This window comes from Oncorhynchus kisutch, linkage group LG7 (genome assembly GCF_002021735.2).
Source record: "Oncorhynchus kisutch isolate 150728-3 linkage group LG7, Okis_V2, whole genome shotgun sequence".
Classification (NCBI taxonomy): domain Eukaryota; kingdom Metazoa; phylum Chordata; class Actinopteri; order Salmoniformes; family Salmonidae; genus Oncorhynchus; species Oncorhynchus kisutch.
In genome coordinates this window covers 50339548-50361392 of record NC_034180.2, presented here as the reverse complement: position 1 = coordinate 50361392, position 21845 = coordinate 50339548, and the positions used below count along the sequence as shown (strand labels likewise).

The window sequence follows — 21845 nt, the reverse complement described above, 5'->3', positions numbered from 1 at the left end:
TAGCCATGACTACATGGAACTCTATTCCACAGTACTACATAGAGCCATGACAACAAGGAACTCTATTCCACAGTACTACATAGAGCCATGACTACATGGAACTCTATTCCACAGTACTACATAGAGCCATGACTACATGGAACTCTATTCCACAGTACTACATAGAGCCATGACTACATGGAACTCTATTCCACAGTACTACATAGAGCCATGACTACATGGAACTCTATTCCACAGTACTACATAGAGCCATGACTACATGGAACTCTATTCCACAGTACTACATAGAGCCATGACAACAAGGAACTCTATTCCACAGTACTACGTAGAGCCATGACTACATGGAACTCTATTCCACAGTACTACATAGAGCCATGACTACATGGAACTCTATTCCACAGTACTACATAGAGCCATGACAACAAGGAACTCTATTCCACAGTACTACATAGAGCCATGACTACATGGAACTCTATTCCACAGTACTACATAGAGCCATGACTACATGGAACTCTATTCCACAGTACTACATAGAGCCATGACTACATGGAACTCTATTCCACAGTACTACATAGAGCCATGACTACATGGAACTCTATTCCACAGTACTACATAGAGCCATGACTACATGGAACTCTATTCCACAGTACTACATAGAGCCATGACTACATGGAACTCTATTCCACAGTACTACATAGAGCCATGACTACATGGAACTCTATTCCACAGTACTACATAGAGCCATGACTACATGGAACTCTATTCCACAGTACTACATAGAGCCATGACAACAAGGAACTCTATTCCACAGTACTACGTAGAGCCATGACTACATGGAACTCTATTCCACAGTACTACATAGAGCCATGACTACATGGAACTCTATTCCACAGTACTACATAGAGCCATGACAACAAGGAACTCTATTCCACAGTACTACATAGAGCCATGACTACATGGAACTCTATTCCACAGTACTACATAGAGCCATGACTACATGGAACTCTATTCCACAGTACTACATAGAGCCATGACTACATGGAACTCTATTCCACAGTACTACATAGAGCCATGACTACATGGAACTCTATTCCACAGTACTACATAGAGCCATGACTACATGGAACTGTATTCCACAGTACTACGTAGAGCCATGACTACATGGAACTCTATTCCACAGTACTACATAGAGCCATGACTACATGGAACTCTATTCCACAGTACTACATAGAGCCATGACTACATGGAACTCTATTCCACAGTACTACATAGAGCCATGACTACATGGAACTCTATTCCACAGTACTACATAGAGCCATGACTACATGGAACTCTATTCCACAGTACTACATAGAGCCATGACTACATGGAACTCTATTCCACAGTACTACATAGAGCCATGACTACATGGAACTCTATTCCACAGTACTACATAGAGCCATGACTACATGGAACTCTATTCCACAGTACTACGTAGAGCCATGACTACATGGAACTCTATTCCACAGTACTACATAGAGCCATGACTACATGGAACTCTATTCCACAGTACTACGTAGAGCCATGACTACATGGAACTCTATTCCACAGTACTACATAGAGCCATGACTACATGGAACTCTATTCCACAGTACTACGTAGAGCCATGACTACATGGAACTCTATTCCACAGTACTACATAGAGCCATGACTACATGGAACTCTATTCCACAGTACTACATAGAGCCATGACTACATGGAACTCTATTCCACAGTACTACATAGAGCCATGACAACATGGAACTCTATTCCACAGTACTACATAGAGCCATGACTACATGGAACTCTATTCCACAGTACTACATAGAGCCATGACTACATGGAACTCTATTCCACAGTACTACATAGAGCCATGACTACATGGAACTCTATTCCACAGTACTACATGTAGCCATGACTACATGGAACTCTATTCCACAGTACTACATAGAGCCATGACTACATGGAACTCTATTCCACAGTACTACATGTAGCCATGACTACATGGAACTCTATTCCACAGTACTACATAGAGCCATGACAACAAGGAACTCTATTCCACAGTACTACATAGAGCCATGACTACATGGAACTCTATTCCACAGTACTACATAGAGCCATGACTACATGGAACTCTATTCCACAGTACTACATAGAGCCATGACTACATGGAACTCTATTCCACAGTACTACATAGAGCCATGACAACATGGAACTCTATTCCACAGTACTACATAGAGCCATGACAACATGGAACTCTATTCCACAGTACTACATAGAGCCATGACTACATGGAACTCTATTCCACAGTACTACATGTAACCATGACTACATGGAACTCTATTCCACAGTACTACATAGAGCCATGACTACATGGAACTCTATTCCACAGTACTACATAGAGCCATGACAACATGGAACTCTATTCCACAGTACTACATAGAGCCATGACTACATGGAACTCTATTCCACAGTACTACATGTAACCATGACTACATGGAACTCTATTCCACAGTACTACATAGAGCCATGACTACATGGAACTCTATTCCACAGTACTACATAGAGCCATGACTACATGGAACTCTATTCCACATTACTACATAGAGCCATGACTACATGGAACTCTATTCCACAGTACTACATAGAGCCATGACTACATGGAACTCTATTCCACAGTACTACATAGAGCCATGACTACATGGAACTCTATTCCACAGTACTACATAGAGCCATGACTACATGGAACTCTATTCCACAGTACTACATAGAGCCATGACTACATGGAACTCTATTCCACAGTACTACATAGAGCCATGACTACATGGAACTCTATTCCACAGTACTACATAGAGCCATGACTACATGGAACTCTATTCCACAGTACTACATAGAGCCATGACAACATGGAACTCTATTCCACAGTACTACATAGAGCCATGACAACATGGAACTCTATTCCACAGTACTACATAGAGCCATGACTACATGGAACTCTATTCCACAGTACTACGTAGAGCCATGACTACATGGAACTCTATTCCACAGTACTACATAGAGCCATGACTACATGGAACTCTATTCCACAGTACTACATAGAGCCATGACTACATGGAACTCTATTCCACAGTACTACATAGAGCCATGACTACATGGAACTCTAATCCACAGTACTACATAGAGCCATGACTACATGGAACTCTAATCCACAGTACTACATAGAGCCATGACAACATGGAACTCTATTCCACAGTACTACATAGAGCCATGACTACATGGAACTCTATTCCACAGTACTACATAGAGCCATGACAACATGGAACTCTATTCCACAGTACTACATAGAGCCATGACAACATGGAACTCTATTCCACAGTACTACATAGAGCCATGACTACATGGAACTCTATTCCACAGTACTACATAGAGCCATGACTACATGGAACTCTATTCCACAGTACTACATAGAGCCATGACTACATGGAACTCTAATCCACAGTACTACATAGAGCCATGACTACATGGAACTCTATTCCACATCAGGTACCATGACAACATGGAACTCTATTCCACATCAGGTAACTGATGCAGCAGGACAATCAGATAAAAAACCAGATAAAAATACACCTTATGGAACAGCGGGGACTGTGAAGAGACACACATACACGATAACATGCGCACTATTCACTTAAGTACACATGGCTTTTCTACTTTTTTGCCCCACTGTATGTGGTAGTAGAGTAGTGGCCTGAGGGAACACACTTAATGTGTTGTGAAATCTGTTGTGTAATGTTTTTTTTTCAGTGCTTTCAGAAAGTATTCACACCCCTTGAACTATTCCACATTTTATTGTGTTACAGCCTGAATTGAAAATGTATTACATAGATTTATCTCACCCATCTGCACACAATTCCTCATAATGGCAAAGTGAAATCATGTTTCTTCAAATGTATTTCAAATGAAATACAGAAAAATCTCATTTACAGTATTTACACCCCCGAGTCAATGCTTTGTAGAAGCACCTTTGGTCTTTCTGGGTAAGTCTAAGAGCTGTGCACACCTGGATTGTACAATATTTACCCATTATTCTTTTCAAAATTCTTCAAGCTCTGTCAAATTGGTTGTTGATCATTACTAGACAACCATGTTCCAGTATTGCCATAGATTTTCAAGCAAATTTAAGTCAAAACTGTAACTCGGCCAATCGGGAATATTCGCTGTCTTCTTGGTAAGCAACTCCAGTGTAGATTTTTCATTGTGTTTAGGTTATTGTCCTGCTGAAAGAATAATGAATTTCCTAGTGCCTGGTGTAAAGCAGACTGGACCAGGTTTTCCTCTAGGAACCTGAATGCCTGAATGCTTGGCTACATTCAGTATTTTTTTTTATCCTGAAAAACTCCCCAGTCCTTAATGATTACAAGCATACCTATAACATGATGCAGCCCCCACTGTGCTTGTGTCACGCCCTGACCTTAGAGATCCTTGTTATTCTCTATGTTTGGTTACGTCAGGGTGTGATTTGGGTGGGCAGTGTGGTTCCCCAAAAAAAGGGCTGTCTAAGTATGATCCCCAATCAGAGACAATGAAAGACAGCTGCCTCTGATTGGGGATCATACTCGGCCATACTTTAAATAAACATTAGACAAACCTAACTGGACTGTTTGTCCCTCACAGTTTTACTCATTTTGTATGGAGCTAGGTGTTGGTGTTTTCACATCCAAACTTGGACAGGGTCATACTATTTGTTTATTCATTGTATTATGTAGAGTAGAACCACAGCGCTAACCGTAACTGTGGTATGGAAATTTTCTGAAACCACTGCATGTCGTATTATTCCAATCCCTACTGTGGAAAGTCTCCAATTAGCAATGTGTAGTCTCTATTTACCATGTTACAGCAACCTCTCACACAACGTGACTAAGTAAATCTGCCCTCATACAGGTTTCTTTTCATGGCAACTCAATTTCAGGATGGAGAATCTTTTTATTTTTTTTTATTTTTTTTACATCAAGACACTCAGGGCTGTTGAATCCCACTGCATTCACTGCTCACTGTAGTAAATGATTGAAAACAGCAGGCTCCCACCAGCCTCATGAGATGGGGGGGAACAAGCAGTACCTGAAACTCACAACCAAAAGGGTCACTAAGGAGCATCCTGGTGTCTTTAGACTGGTCACTAAAGGAGCATCCTGGTGCCTTTAAGACTGGTCACTAAGGAACATCCTGGTGTCTTTAGACTGGTCACTAAGGAACATCCTGGTGTCTTTAGACTGGTCACTAAGGAGCATCCTGGTGTCTTTAGACTGGTCACTAAGGAGCATCCTGGTGTCTTTAGACTGGTCACTAAGGAGCATCCTGGTGTCTTTAGACTGGTCACTAAGGAGCATCCTGGTGTCTTTAGACTGATCAAATTCAGTTTGTGTGGCCTTCATTAGCTGAAGAACTGAATGAACCATGAAGGATAGCGATGCTACACAGAGCCACAACACAGAGCCACAAGCATTAGTTCCAGTATGAGCTACACTGGGCACAGATGACAGTTCAATGTCTAATTTCGATATACATTAGGTTGAGTTATCAACTCATGTGACTTCAACGTGAAATCAACTAAACATTTCACCATGTCATTGGATTTAGATTAAAAGTTTGGTGGAAAAAAAAAGGAAATGCCACACCTGGGGTTTGAGTTTAAGTTTATTTTTATTTTTACAGGGACAGTGCACATGAATCAACATTTCAGTAAAAGTGCCGGTTTTAGCCAACCGGCTAATTTTCAACCGCAGTCCCTGGGCAGGTTATTAAAAACAATTACAATATAGACAATAGCAACATAGAACAAGCAAGACATAGCAACATAGGACAAGCAAGACACAGCATACAGACAGAGCAACATAGGACAAGCAAGACATAGCATACAGACAGAGCAACATAGGACAAGCAAGACGTAGCATACAGACAGAGAAGCATAAAACAAAAAGCAGCAAGACAAAATTCATAAAAGCAGTGTGGAAGCATAAAAGTTAACCCACTGTTTGTTCCTAGGCTGTCATTGAAAATAAGAATTTATTCTTAACTGACTTGCCTGGTTAAATAAAGGTTTAAAAAAAAATGTTTTAATAATGGTGATGATTTTTTTCGAATCCAATCAGTTTTCCAGGTTAATTCAACATCACAGATGATTTTCTGGTTGAAATGACGTGGCAACAACATTGATTCAACCAGTTTCTTTTGCCCAGTGGGTCCTCACACATCACTGCTTTCAATAAGACTGTGAAAAGCATTGTCTCTCACACTTGGTTGTTCATGTTAGGGCAGTAAAATGGAAGACTACGAGGCACCCACGGATATATTTTATTTGGTTCTTGCATTTCATATCGAGTTGGTACGATCAGTACAGCCAAACTATGACTAACGATGCAGAACTAGTTCAGGATTATTCTCAAATGACACAATCAAAAATGTCTACCCACCGTAGTGGATTGAACACTGCTGTAACAATACCAGGACTAAATAAATGGCCTATTTCATTACAAGATGAGTATAATTTTTATTTTTTAAAGAAGCTGTTTGTTGAACCCTTGAGCGGGTGGGTGTCCAATTCTGTAATTATTCAAAGCTCAGAGGGTGTTCAAGCATTTTCTTGGATGTCATTCATTTCACAATAAACCATAGAGACTATACTCTGACCCTGACAGCAGTTCCTAAGCTTTCACCCAGAATACATTAACAGAATTCTAATTGCTCCCTTTGTTAACCACCTAAGATACCCCTCACTAGAAACACAATGAAAATGCACATTTATTTCAACTTTTTGTTCAGTAACCCCATCTTCAGATATCCTCTGATTTCCAGAATGAAAACATTTTAGTGTGAGATGTTTTAAAATAGACTGACATATTTATTCTCTTTTCCTTGAAGTAAATATACAGTCTGTGTTGAAATGTGTGATTTGTTCTCTAAAATACCGATCTGTCTCTCAACAGTCAAAGACCTACATGTGCAGCAGCCAGAGTAAAGTACTGTGTTTGACCATAGACTTTGGATCTGGCTTCACTTGTTCTGAGAGCTCCTCGAAGGTGAGTCATTGTTCATTCACTATTCTAACTGAATGTTCAACAGGCTATAGTAAGGGGGGGGGGGGTATTGTTCATGCTAGACTGGTTAATACCTACTGTTTACCGATTGGTCAAAAAATAAATGAACCCTTACTATATTCCTCAATGTTATCCCCTGTAGAGTATATTATGGAGATACAAATTCTCTCAACTGAAAGGCTCCTCTGATGATGGGAAAACAAGGGTGAAACTCCTCTTCAAGAATGCTGAAAACAAACAGATAGAGACGAAGGTGACATCAACTCAACTTCCATTGCAGTGGCCTCTCTGAAGAGAGTATTGATAGACGGCAGAATGTTAGAATACTGTGGTCACATATTAAAATGGAACTGACAGCGTTTTTACTACTTTTGCAGATATGAAACAAACAGAAAATCAAAAATAATCAAAAAATATAAAATGTCCAGTTTATGCTACAAAAACAACTTTATAAGAGGTTTTAAAATAGGTTATATTTGACTCAATTCTATGACGTACAGTAAGGCATCAGGGCGGCAGGTAGCCTAGTGGTTAGAGTGTTGGGCCAGTGACCGAAAGGTTGCCAAATCGAATCCCTGAGCTGACAAGGTAAAAATCTTTTATTCTGCCCCTGAACAAGACAGAACTGTTTCAAGGCTGTCATTGTAAATAAGAATTTGTTCTTAACTGACTTGCCTAGTTAACTAAAATAAAACAATTAGATTAGCAGAATAGATGGATGCACTTCAATGCATGATTAATATAATTCACCAATACATTTCTTGGTAATCCAACAAATATTGCTCAGGTTGCATTTTTTTTTTACCTTTATTTAACTAGGCAAGTCAGTTAAGAACAAATTCTTATTTTCAATGACGGCCTAGTGGGTTAAAATGGTCAGAGTCAGGTGTTCTCTCATTTGTGTCTGGAAATAGTTAGCAAGCTAGCCAATTTCAGCCAGTTATCTTGGTTTGCTGGACTGCCGTTGTGAGGAACCCTCATATCAGCCTTACTCCTTGGCCAGAGCGTCCCTTGTCAATAGTGCAGTGTGCGCTTTGGAATTTACGAACAAACCATTCAGTTGTCAAAACGTGGGTTGGGACAAGCATGCATTTGCAGGAAAGCTGCAGAAGGACAAGCAGGCTACTATTCCCCATCATTTATCAGTGCAATTGTAACGGGCCAACTAGCTGAAAAGATTTGAGAGGGTTTATCTGATGTTCCCTCGTTAGATTTTAGCTCACCTCACTCAAGCTAGCATTAGTTGTTGATCTTGTTGTTGTTGATGTGCACAACTGAGGGAGAGAGAACCTACCTGTTCATGGTTGTTTAATCAATAGGACTGTAAAAGAGGGCTCCCGTGAGATTTACATATTTGCAGAAATCCATTCAGGGTCTATTTTTTAGCTTTTGACAAATGCGCTATAAAGATTTAAAGTTGCGCTGTTGCACCTGCCTGTAAACACACAGTCCAGTTATAGGTTAATGATGGCAGGTCTATGTGGCAAATGGCTTGTTTGCATAAAGGCCCTACTGTAGCTCTGATTGGCTATGGCGCCACTGTCTGCGTTGACTCCGGTCCTGGAGGAGAGGTGGTTTGATTAGGTTGTATGTACTGCACTACTGTCTATTAATTGTCCAAAACCCCAAGGCCACTTTGCCATTCTACATGTATTTCTATAGAACATCCTCTACTGTACATCGTTCCCAAACATTTAATAAATGTATGAAAACGGACAAATGTGATCATGTCTAAATACTTGCTTGTCAGAAGAGAAAAGTACAAAAAGCGGTCATATTCTTTCTGAGAGAGATTTGAATACGATTTCACGTTGATAAAATGCTGCCAGTTCCACTTTTAAAATGGTATTGATAGGGAGAAGAATGTTCTGAATACTGTGGTTATTACTAAAATTGGATTTTGCTACCTCATCAATATATAGAACTAAAATATTTCTGCTAAATTCCATGTGGGGAACAAGTAGAGGTTGTTGTTGTTGTTATTATTATTATTGAGTGCCTATTTGTTACAAAAGTAATTGTGACATTTTAATGTATGCAAACATTATGTAAATATTATGTAAATATTATGCAAACTGTTAAGAATATTCCTCACAATTTGTATTCCGTTTTTTTCTTTCCATTACAGGAGCTGGAGTTCTCCAATCTGACGGCAGTCCTCCATTGCATTTCTTCTTTTATGGCTGCCAAAGTGGCCTCTGTGGACCCGGTCTTTGTCAAGTGTCAAAGCATCTCTGGAAAGTACATGAGTTAGACACTTCCTGGTGTTGTCATGTACATTTTAGTCACATAAGCTAAAATCGACTATTTTATGCACATTCAAATGATATGTATTTCTTGTTCCTGTTATTTTTGTAAGGCTCTTATTAAATAAGAAAAAATAAATATATATATATATATATATATAAAAAACATCTGACTGGAAGTAAAGTATTTATATTTGCATTAAATTGGTTGGTATTGACATTTGAGTATGAATATGCTAAATATTGTTTCATTTTATCCATGTAGAAAAACATCTGTCACAAAAAAAATGGTTTCTATGTTTGTTCATGTGTATAGACACGGCACAGTTTTCAATTCATGCGTAGATGCAAGTTAACTTAAAAGCAGAACCGATAAAACAGAACTGTTGTACTGTACTAATCAACACACATGCAAACATTTGGGAATGTTTATTCTGCTGGGCTATACGATCTCTGGTTCTTCACTTATTCCAGAACTGCAGCAAGACTACAGATGCTGTGGCTGCAGCCTGATTTTGGAGGAAAGAGTGTCTGATGACTGTGTGTTGAGGCCCGCAAATGCAGGGCTTGGGGCAGGCTTTCATGACCCCAGAGGGTATTTAACTTTGCATTTCAGTGTATACAGTCACTGCTAGTCACTGATATGCTCCTTTACCAAACGGTGGCAGGACAAACACTGTTGGAAGAGGATATAGACGTATTGTAGCAGTGGTATCTCAGTGTATCTGTCAGGTGGTTTAAAATGTTGCTTTCTGAAGTTAAATTCACATTTGTTTTTACGCTTTGTAGTCCTTTACTTTGTATGTAGCACTGACAGTCATTACAAAGCTTACAAATATATACATATTTATATTCCCTCAGCTTCTTGTTTCCTTTTATATTCTAAAATAAATCCAGAATTATTCCTCCTTATTGTCAAATGTTATTTTATTGTATTCCTAGCACTACCGGGGATGTGTTCACAGCTATGGTGAAATAAACGCAGACTAACTAAGTCAATATTGTTGATTTGCTGGGGAACATAAAGACATGAAGAGTCTTGAAGAGGGAAATTGAGACAATTGACATGAAAAACTCTTCAAATTATACAGCAATAACTGTCCCATTCTTAGACCCAAAACGTGTTTATTGGGCTTACTTGCCATTTTGGTTTTCCTAATTGGAGGATTGGAGGTATTCTACCCCCTGCCTGTCGCTTGGCTTTGATGCCTGAAGTGACCATATCCTTCCACTTAACAGAAGTCTCTGCCTGCTTGCTAATGTTATGCAGTTTCATCAGCCGTTTGTCAAGTATGGAGCTTAAATACCTTGCTCAATCTATCAGGAAGTATGCCACCCACTCTTGACGACAGGCAACAGTAAGCTCTGAATGCTAACTGAAGCATTCTGATTAGGGGCTTCTGAGGGCGGCTCCAGGAGCACTTATTCCATGAAATCCTGAAGCCTGTTTTAAAGAATTGGAAAACAGGTTACTGTAGTGTTGAATTAAGCCAATTAGAAATGACAGTGTGAGAGGACAGGGACGACAGCAAACGTATGAAAGCACAGAATTACTGTCCGAAAGACACGCATAGAACGTAGTTAGCCACGTAGTTAGACTCGTAGTTAGACGCGTAGTAAGACAGGTAGTTAGATGCGTAGTTAGACCCGTAGTTAGACCCGTAGTTAGACACGTAGTTAGCCGCATAGTTAGCCGCGTAGTTAGACGCGTAGTTAGACGTGTAGTTAGACGCGTAGTTAGCCGCGTAGTTAGACCCGTAGTTAGACGCGTAGTTAGCTACTAAAGTGTAATGAAAACTGCCTGACAAAGAGTCCAACCTTGCAACGAGATAAATTACTATCAAACCAGCACGACTACTGGGAATAAACAGTGTCATTCACTACAATGTAAACAATACCTATAAGCCTTCCATTAAATGACATTTCCATACGATTATACACCTTCAGTATTTACACCTCTTAATTTATTCCACATGCTGTGTCACAGCTTGTGGATCATAATTTTAAATGATGAAAAAGATTCTCACCAATTTACATGAAATATCCCATAATGACAAAGTGAACAAAATATTTGTAGAAATGTTTGCAAATTTATTGAGAAGGAAATCCCGAAATATATAATTGACATAAGTATTCACACACCTGTGTTAATACATGTTAAAATCACCTTTGGCAGCTATTACAGCTGTGAGTCTTTCTGGGTCCAGGTTTTACCAAAGAGGAAGGGACCTACCTAAATCTGTCCAATAAAAACACTAGTTTGTGTTGCAAAACAAAACATTTTGGAACTGTTTGGAGTAATGATTATACCCCTGTGTGCAAGGAAACTAGCAAGGAAATGTTAAATATGAAGTTGTCGCTCAACAAGTAACCATGTAACTGTTCAAAAAGTTATAACTTCTAGTCCTAGCTACTAAATCACGTACAGTCGTGGCCAAAAATATTGGCACCCTTGCACTTTTTTCAAATAACTCATCATTTTCCCTACAAATAAGTTGAAATTTAACAAACCATTTGGTCTCCACAAATCTTTATTTCACTGTTAATATTACAGAACCTTTGTTTTTAATTCAGAAAATATATATTTAAAATCAGAAAAAAAAACAGAAATGGCATTGACAAAATGATTGACACCCTAGGCAATATTTGGTAGCACAGCCTTTGGTCAAAATAACTGCAATCAAGCGCTTCCTATAGCCACCAATGAGCTTCCTGCACCTCTGTACTGGCAGTTTATCCCTCTCCTCTTGGTCAAACTGCTCCAGTTCTCCTAGATTAGAAGGGTGCCTTCTCTTAACTGACGTTTTCAGATCTCTCCACAAGTTTTCAATGGGATTTAGATCTGGACTCATTGATGACCACTTCTTCAGAACAGTCCAGCGTTGTGTCTTGAACCATTCCTGGGTGCTTTTTGAAGTGTTTATAGGGTCATTGTCCTGCTGGAAGACCCCATGACCTTCGACGGAGACCCAGCTTTCTGACACTGGGTCCGACATTGTGCTTTAAAATACCTCGGTATCCTCCTGATTTCACGATGCCAGGCACACGTTCAAGGCACCCAGTGCATCACTGAACCTCCTCCATGTTTGACTGAAGGGAAGGTCTTCTTTTCGTTGAAGGCTTCATTTTGTTTTCTGTAAACAGAGAGATGGTGTGTGCTTTACCAAAAAGCAATAAGCTCTAATTTGGTTTCATCTGTCCACAGGACTTTCTCCCAGAAGGATTTTGGCATGTTCAGGTGTGTTTTGGCAAATTGCAGTCGGGCTTTCTTATGTCTCTCTCTCAGCAGTGGGGTCCTCCTGGGTCTCCTACCGTAGAACTCCCTTTCATTGGGTTGTTGACGGACGGTGTGAGTTGAAACTGTCGTACCTTGTGTCTGAAGTTTTGAATCTGTGTGGCAGTTGGTCGACGGATGGTGCGAATTGAAACTGTCGTACCTTGTGTCTGAAGGTTTGAATCTGTGTGGCAGTTGGTCGACGGATGGTGCGAGTTAAAACTGTCGTACCTTGTGTCTGAAGGCTTGAATCTGTGTGGCAGTTGAGAGGTGCTTTCTCCACCATTGGAACAATTTGTTGCTGCAAACTTCCATCAAGTTCTCTCTCTCCAGTGAGGTTGGCTACAGTGGCATGGGCCTTAAACGTCTTCATAACATTACGTACAGTGGAAACAGGAACATCAAGGTCTCTGGAGATGGACTTTTGTAGCCTTGAGATTTGTCCATGCTTGGCTACAATCTTGTGTCTGACCTCCTCAGATAATTACCTGTTTTTATTTATTTTGTCCATGCTCATTTGGTACACACAGTGACACAGAACAGGAGAATGGGTCCTTTTTTTATTTTCAAGCTGGTTGAATACGTGATGTTTATACCGCAGACACCTTCAACTCAGCACAGGTGAGTTCAATTCCAAAGTATATGAGAATCACTTTAAACAATGCCACTTTAAATATTGTGACTTTAATAATGTCTACATATCTTACATTATTCATATTACATGTATATATATACAGTGGGGCAAAAAAGTATTTAGTCAGCCACCAATTGTGCAAGTTCTCCCACTTAAGAAAGATGAGAGAACGGTGAGTAAAAATCCCAGAACCACACGGGGGGACCTAGTGAATGACCTGCAGAGAGCTGGGACCAAAGTAACAAAGCCTTCCATCAGTAACACACTAAGCCGCCAGGGACTCAAATCCTGCAGTGCCAGATGTGTCCCCCTGCTTAATACATGTCCAGGCCCGTCTGAAGTTTGCTAGAGAGCATTTGGAAGATCCAGAAGAAGATTGGGAGAATGTCATATGGTCAGATGAAACCAAAGTATAACTTTTTGGTAATAACTCAACTCGTCGTGTTTGGAGGACAAAGAACACCATACCTACTGTGAAGCATGGGGGTGGAAACATCATGCTTTGGGGCTGTTTTTCTGCAAAGGGACCAGGATGACTGATCCGTGTAAAGGAAAGAATGAATGGGGCCACGTATCGTGAGATTTTGAGTGAAAACCTCCTTCCATCAGCAAGGTCATTGAAGATGAAACGTGGCTGGGTCTTTCAGCCTGACAATGATCCCAAACACACCGCCCGGGCAACGAAGGAGTGGCTTCGTAAGAAGCATTTCAAGGTCCTGGAGTGGCCTAGCCAGTCTCCAGATCTCAACCCCATAGAAAATCTTTGGAGGGAGTTGAAAGTCCGTGTTGCCCAGCAACAGCCCCAAAACATCACTGCTCTAGAGGAGATCTGCATGGAGGAATGGACCAAAATAGCAGCAACAGTATATGAAAGACTTACAGAAAACGTTTGACCTCTGTCATTGCCAACAAAGGATTTATAAACAAAGTATTGAGATAAACTTTTGTTATTGACCAAATACTTATTTTCCACCATCATTTGCAAATAAATTCATTTAAAATCCTACAATGTGATTTTCTGGATTTTTTTCTCATTTTGTCTGTCATAGTTGAAGTGTACCTATGATGAAAATTACAGGCCTCTCATCTTTTTAAGTGGGAGAACTTGCACAATTGGTGGCTGACTAAATACTTTTTTGCCCCACTGTACTGTATTGAGACCCAATCACTGGACACTTTAATAAACAGATCACTAGTCACTTTAAACAATGGCACTTTAAATAATGCCACATAATGTTTACATATCTTACATACAGTATATTCGCAATCTTCCAAGTTGTTTTGTTGTTTACTTGAGATCTAGCTAGCTATCAAAACTTGCAGCCCCCTTCTTCCAATGGATTGTGGCTGTGATATACCAGAAAACTGTGCAGCAAATTCTACTAGATGAAAAGCCAAAATGAGTATAACATCCTGGCCTTTACAGCATATTCGATTTTTGAAATTTCACAAAATTTCACAAAATGTTCTGTTTTCGCTGTGAATGCGTCACGTGAGATTGCATTTCCGGCTATTGTTTCATTTGGGTAGAGCCTCCCCATATATAATTGACAACTGATTATCAGCTGTTGTCAAAGCCCGAAATGAGTATGAAATCCGAGCATTTAAAGTATACGACATTTTCAAAATATCACATACATTTTTTATAGTATTTTTTTTGCATGCTCATGTAACAGTATAACTTTCATCCGTCCCCTCGCCCCAACCCGGGCTCAAAACAGGGACCCTCTGCACACATAGACAACTGACACCCTCAGAAGCATCGTTACCGATCGCTCCACAAAAGTCGTGGCCCTGCACAACTACTTCAAGGTCTCAGAGCGACTAACGTCACCGATTGAAACGCTATTAGCGCGCACCACCGCTAACTAGCTAGCCATTTCACATTGGTTACGTAGAACACGTTTAGGACGCAGGTATGGGCATTCAGACATGGTCAGGATCTAAATGTTATTACTCTATAAATATAGGACGGTACCGTTCTTTATTGGTAGAATGCTAGTAATTCTTCTAGCTCAAAAGACATAATGAGGACAAGGTAATCTTACTCTGAGTCAGAAAGGGACTTTCCCATTTCTTTTTCCAAGCTCACATAAGCAAGGCTCGACTTTGATGCATAATTCAATGGCAAGGCATGCATGGTGAGGTACACTGAAGAATACATTATGTCTGTTTTTCAAATGTCTCTCTGTCTTCTAAATGCGTAGGCAAAGCAGGCAATGTGGGCAGCTCAAAGAAAACATGTCTTGAAGTGTTACTGCAACCTAGTCAACCAAGTATAAGTGAACCTCTAATAACGCCAGTCACTGTGATACCTGACCAACAGGTAGGGTTTATCCTCGCCAATAGGCGATAAGAGTATTCTCCGAGCAAAACTACACCTGTCAGCGATGGGTGTGGCTGAAATAGCCGAATTCACTAATTTGAAAGGGTGTCCACATACATATATACATACACACATATATATATATATATATATATATATATATATGTGTGTATGTATATATGTATGTGGACACCCTTTCAAATTAGTGAATTCGGCTATATATATATATATATATATATATATATATATATATATATATACACACACAGTGCCTTGCGAAAGTATTCGGCCCCCTTGAACTTTGCGACCTTTTGCCACATTTCAGGCTTCAAACATAAAGATATAAAACAGTATTTTTTTGTGAAGAAACAACAACAAGTGGGACACAATCATGAAGTGGAACGACATTTATTGGATATTTCAAACTTTTTTAACAAATCAAAAACGGAAAGATTGGGTGTGCAAAACATAAAATTATGTTTGAAGCCTGAAATGTGGCAAAAGGACGCAAAGTTCAAGGGGGCCGAATACTTTCGCAAGCACTGTATATATAGAGTATGTATATACGCATGTGTATGTATATATATATATATATAGGTGCAACAAACAAATATACAGGTGCAACAAACACTAACCAGAAAAGAATCACCCACAACTCAAAATGGGAAAACAGGCTGCCTAAGTATGGTTCTCAATCAGAGACAACGATAGACAGCTGCCTCTGATTGGGAACCATACCAGGCCAAACACATAGAGATAGAAAAAATAGAACACAAAACATAGAATACCCACCCCAACTCACGTCCTGACCAAACTAAAATAGAGACATAAAAATGAGAGTGATTAATTAACAGTACATTCAGGTATGAACAAACCATGGCTGGTAATTTCAACCTGATTGTATCCTGGGTAATATCAGTGACTGAGGTTTATCAGTGATAAAGCCAGAACCTCCTCTCTGTTTTTTTCAGGGGTTGTTGTTTCTATTGATTTTTTTTTTTACATGTGCATGATTCAATTAAATGCAGATGTATGTTGCATGCACATATTCTATATATTTAACTAGGCAAATTCTTATTGATAGTGACAGCCTACAGGTGAACAGTGGGTTAACTGCCTTGTTCAGGGGCAGAACAACATATTTTTACCTTGTCAACTCGGGGATTCGATCTAGCAACCTTTTGTTTACTAGCCCAACTCTCTAACCACTAGGCTACCTGCTATGTATATTCGGTGTATATTTACCACCCAAGAACCTTAATAATGATATAATACAATGGATTACCTGAATGGGGGAAATTTGACTTTATTCTGTAGATTAGACTGCTCTCTGTAGATTAGACTGCTCTCTGTAGATTAGACTGCTCTCTGTAGATTAGACTGCTCTCTGTAGATTAGACTGCTCTCTGTAGATTAGACTGCTCTCTGTAGATTAGACTGCTCTCTGTAGATTAGACTGCTCTCTGTAGATTAGACTGCTCTCTGTAGATTAGACTGCTCTCTGTAGATTAGACTGCTCTCTGTAGATTAGACTGCTCTCTGTAGATTAGACTGCTCTCTGTAGATTAGACTGCTCTCTGTAGATTAGACTGCTCTCTGTAGATTAGACTGCTCTCTGTAGATTAGACTGCTCTCTGTAGATTAGACTGTTCTCTGTAGATTAGACTGTTCTCTGTAGATTCAAGCCTAAACATCAATTTCTACATGGCCGACGGCTCCCTCCTCATATTTATTTTTCTATTGCGATGTGTTTCAGAGATATACTCTTATCAGGGGGAAAATTATACTTATTAGGGCATATAAAACTCCACATCTATACGTAGAAGATTAAAACCCCAAGTAAAAGCCTGGCGAGAGCGGCATGTGAGTGCTCTTTCTGAAGCCCATTACGACAGCTGTATTGGCTGAGGGAGATTACATCTACTGTATTTCTGGTTCCATATCAAATCACACTGGACTGGGTTCAATATCTACTTTCCCCTCCACGGAATGTCATGATTGCCTTTTGAGGATAAGATCAATGTCAATTCAAGTCATACACTCGGGGTAAACGAGAGGGAGAGTGACATGGTTACTAATTATCTTCTCCTGCTTCACCCACCTTAGGTGCCATTCAAAAAGGTATATTGAACCTTCCTTGGGTTCTTTACAGGAGATAATGTAAACGGGCCCAGAACAGAACATCACTGCTAGTGTCCCTTTCTTATTTGCCAAATAACTACAGAGATTTTGCGACACAATACTATAGCTTTCTCATTTTAATAATATTGTCTTCCTTTGTGTACATTTTCTCACAATTTGTAAATAAGTGGAATGTTCTCTATGACTTGGTTTGTTTGCGTCCAAGTCCTCTGTTTGACTCTTCCATCATTTGGCTCTGTTTGACTCTTCCCATCATTTGGCTCAGTTTGACTCTTCCCATCATTTGGCTCAGTTTGACTCTTCCCATCATTTGGCTCTGTTTGACTCTTCCCATCATTTGGCTCTGTTTGACTCTTCCCATCATTTGGCTCTGTTTGACTCTTCCCATCATTTGGCTCTGTTTGACTCTTCCCATCATTTGGCTCTGTTTGACTCTTCCCATCATTTGGCTCTGTTTGACTCTTCCCATCATTTGGCTCTGTTTGACTCTTCCCATCATTTGGCTCTGTTTGACTCTTCCCATCATTTGGCTCTGTTTGACTCTTCCCATCATTTGGCTCTGTTTGACTCTTCCCATCATTTGGCTCTGTTTGACTCTTCCCATCATTTGGCTCTGTTTGACTCTTCCCATCATTTGGCTCTGTTTGACTCTTCCCATCATTTGGCTCTGTTTGACTCTTCCCATCATTTGGCTCTGTTTGACACTTCCCATCATTTGGCTCTGTTTGACTCTTCCCATCATTTGGCTCTGTTTGACTCTTCCATCATTTGACTGACAAATCCTCTGTTTGACTCTTCCCATCATTTGGCTCTGTTTGACTCTTCCCATCATTTGGCTCTGTTTGACTCTTCCCATCATTTGGCTCTGTTTGACTCTTCCCATCATTTGGCTCTGTTTGACTCTTCCCATCATTTGGCTCTGTTTGACTCTTCCCATCATTTGGCTCTGTTTGACTCTTCCCATCATTTGGCTCTGTTTGACTCTTCCCATCATTTGGCTCTGTTTGACTCTTCCCATCATTTGGCTCTGTTTGACTCTTCCCATCATTTGGCTCTGTTTGACTCTTCCCATCATTTGGCTCTGTTTGACTCTTCCCATCATTTGGCTCTGTTTGACTCTTCCCATCATTTGGCTCTGTTTGACTCTTCCATCATTTGACTGACAAATCCTCTGTTTGACTCTTCCATCATTTGACAATTGGGGATAGCTTATTTCCTCATTTAAAGAAAGCCTTGAGATGGTTGACACAGCATCATGTCACACCAGGACAGAGTAAAGAACCCATTCATAATTTGTGTATATCCACGGGAGAGTGCTCCTCGATAATAAAAAAATATTTTTTTTTTTAAAAGAACGATGGGTACACTTTTTCACATTATCTGCCAATTGCTCTGAATCACAGGCGAGACACACTCCAGTCCCCAATGCAGCTGTTTACATTTCCCAGGCGAGCAGAGCCTGAGACCCAAGAGATTTCCAGAGCTGCAGAGGTCTTGACACAACTCGATTTATTCTAAACCACAGAGCCATCTGGAGACAGAAAAGCCTCCTTGTTGCATCAGGTAGGCCTATGGTCATATTTCGCTCCAACCGTTATCACACTATATATGAATCTTTTAGGCTATGCTATTTGCTTGCAAAAACAGCACAAAGGTCATGTCCAGTCTGTGGATATATTCAGATAGCCCACACACACAGTATCTTATTAACTTAGATTGAGACAATTATTGGCACGACAAAGATATGCAGAATCCACACTTAACTAATAGTTAAATGTATATATATGTATATGCAATATTATTGAATTGCAAATGGTTGCCCCGCACCAGCCTAATTAGAGATCTGTTTCAGACTATTTGCATTAGTGAACTCGATGCTGTCACTTCTCAGGAGCTCCTTATATTGGAGAACTTGGCACTGATTGCAGACCGATCAGGCTCTTCCTTCACCCGTGCACCCAGTGGTCTGTCACATCAACTCCAACATGTACCGCTCCTATTCTTGTGTTTGCAATAATAGGTATCTAGTATATTTTTTATGTTTCATGAGCTGAAATAAAAGATTCCAGAAATGTTCCATATGCACAAAAAGCTTATTTCTCTCAAATTGTGTGCACAAATGAGATAATCCATCCACCTGACAGGTGTGGCATATCAAGAAGCTGATTAGGGAGACTGCAGGAATTTTACATTTTTTATTTATCCATTATTTTACCAGGTAAGTTGACTGAGAACACGTTCTCATTTGCAGCAACAACCTGGGGAATAGATACAGGGGAGAGGAGGGGGATGAATGAGCCAATTGTAAACTGGGGATTATTAGGTGACCGTGATGGTTTGAGGGCCAGATTGGGAATTTAGCCAGGACACCGGGGTTAACACCTCTACTGTTACGATAAGTGCCATGGGATCTTTAATGACCTCAGAGAGTCAGGACACCCGTTTAATGTCCCATCCGAAAGACGGGACCCAACACAGGGCAGTGTCCCCAATCACATATTTTTTTAGACCAGAGGAAAGAGTGCCTCCTACTGGCCCTCCAACACCACTTCCAGCAGCATCTGGTCTCCTATCCAGGAACTGACCAAGATCAACCCTGCTTAGCTTCAGAAGCAAGCCAGCAGTGGTATGCAGGGTGGTATGTCCACCAGAGCTGTTTCTAGAGAATTTAATGTTCATTTCCTACACCATAAGCCACCTCCAATGTCATTTTAGAAAATTTGGCAGAAAGTCCAACTGGCCTCACAACCACAGACCACGTGTATGGTGTCGTGTGGGCGAGTGGTTTGCTGATGTCAAGGTTGTGAACAGAGTTCCCCATGGTAGCAGTGGGATTATGGTATAGGCAGGCATAAGCCACGGACAATGAACACAATTTGAATGCACATAGATACTGTGACGAGATCCTGAGGCCCATTGTCGTACACTGGAGAAGTGTGCTCTTCACAAATTAATCCTGGGAATGGCGTTGTGTGGGCAAGCAGGTTGGCTGATGTCAACGCTGTTCCCCATGGTGGCAGTGTGGTTATGATATAAGCAGGCATAAGCTATGAACAATGAACACAGATTTTTTTGATGGCAATTTAAATCCACAGAGAGACCGTGAAGAGATCCTGAGGAGATCCCTTTGTCGTACCATTCATCCGCCGCCATCACCTCATGTTTCAGCATGATAATGTTTGGTCCCATGTCGCAAGGATCTGTACACAATTCCTAGAAGCTGAAAATGTCCCTGTTCTTCCATGGCCTGCATACTCACCAGTCAAGTCCCACATTGAGCATGTTTGGGATGCTCTGGATCAACGTGTGCCACAGCGTGTTCCAATTCCCGCCAATATCCAGCAACTTCACACAGCCTTTGAAGAGGAGTGGGACAACATTCAACAGCCTGATCAATTCTATGTGAAAGAGATGTGTCGTGCTGCTTGAGGCAAATGGTGGTCACACCAGATACTGACTGGTGTTCTGATCCACACCCTAACTGGTTTTTTTAAGGTATCTGTGACCAACAGATGCATATCTGTATTCCCAGTTATGTGAAATCCAAAGATTAGGGCTTCATATGAACTGTATCTCAGTAAAATCTTTGAAATTGTTACATGTTGCTATAATATTTTTTGTTCAGCATAGTTTCATTCAGTCTGATTGCAATGAACAGCCACGTACAAATAAGGGTTGTTTATAAGTATATGCCCACACTGAACCACAGGGGACACTTCTCAAGATAGGCTAGAAGAGTGGGTTGATTTTCCTTCATATATATATATATATATAAAAAATAACTGTAGGATCGGATGTTATTTTAAGGAACTAGAAATTGAATTCTCGTCCCACACACAAACACAAACACACGCACAAACACATAAAGTTATTTTCTGTTCATTGCCACCCAAATTCCTCTCAAAACTCCCACCATGCACTATAATTAATTTATTTGGAGATGGCATACACAGCTGTTTTTAAATTATGGGATGTTTTGTATACAACGGTTTCCCCGGTAATCTCTAAAGTGTGAGACTGCAGGAGCGTCACGTTTTCATTATTATAATTGTTTTGTTTTACTCTACAATATAATTGTATTTGTTTCTTCAATGTTATCTGCTTTCTATGA

The 21845-nt window shown here is 40.2% G+C and overlaps 1 protein-coding gene across 1 annotated transcript in view; it reads left to right on the top strand.

The window, feature by feature from the left end:
• LOC109893828 (gamma-2-syntrophin-like) overlaps window positions 1–10266 on the top strand; it is a 67115-nt gene extending 56849 nt beyond the window's left edge. The window contains 3 exon segments of the mRNA XM_031828088.1: window positions 7002–7094; window positions 7255–7365; window positions 9241–10266. Coding sequence (XP_031683948.1) covers window positions 7002–7094; window positions 7255–7365; window positions 9241–9366 — 330 coding nt within the window. The 3' untranslated portion in view covers window positions 9367–10266.
• The last annotated feature ends 11579 nt before the right edge of the window (window positions 10267–21845 follow it).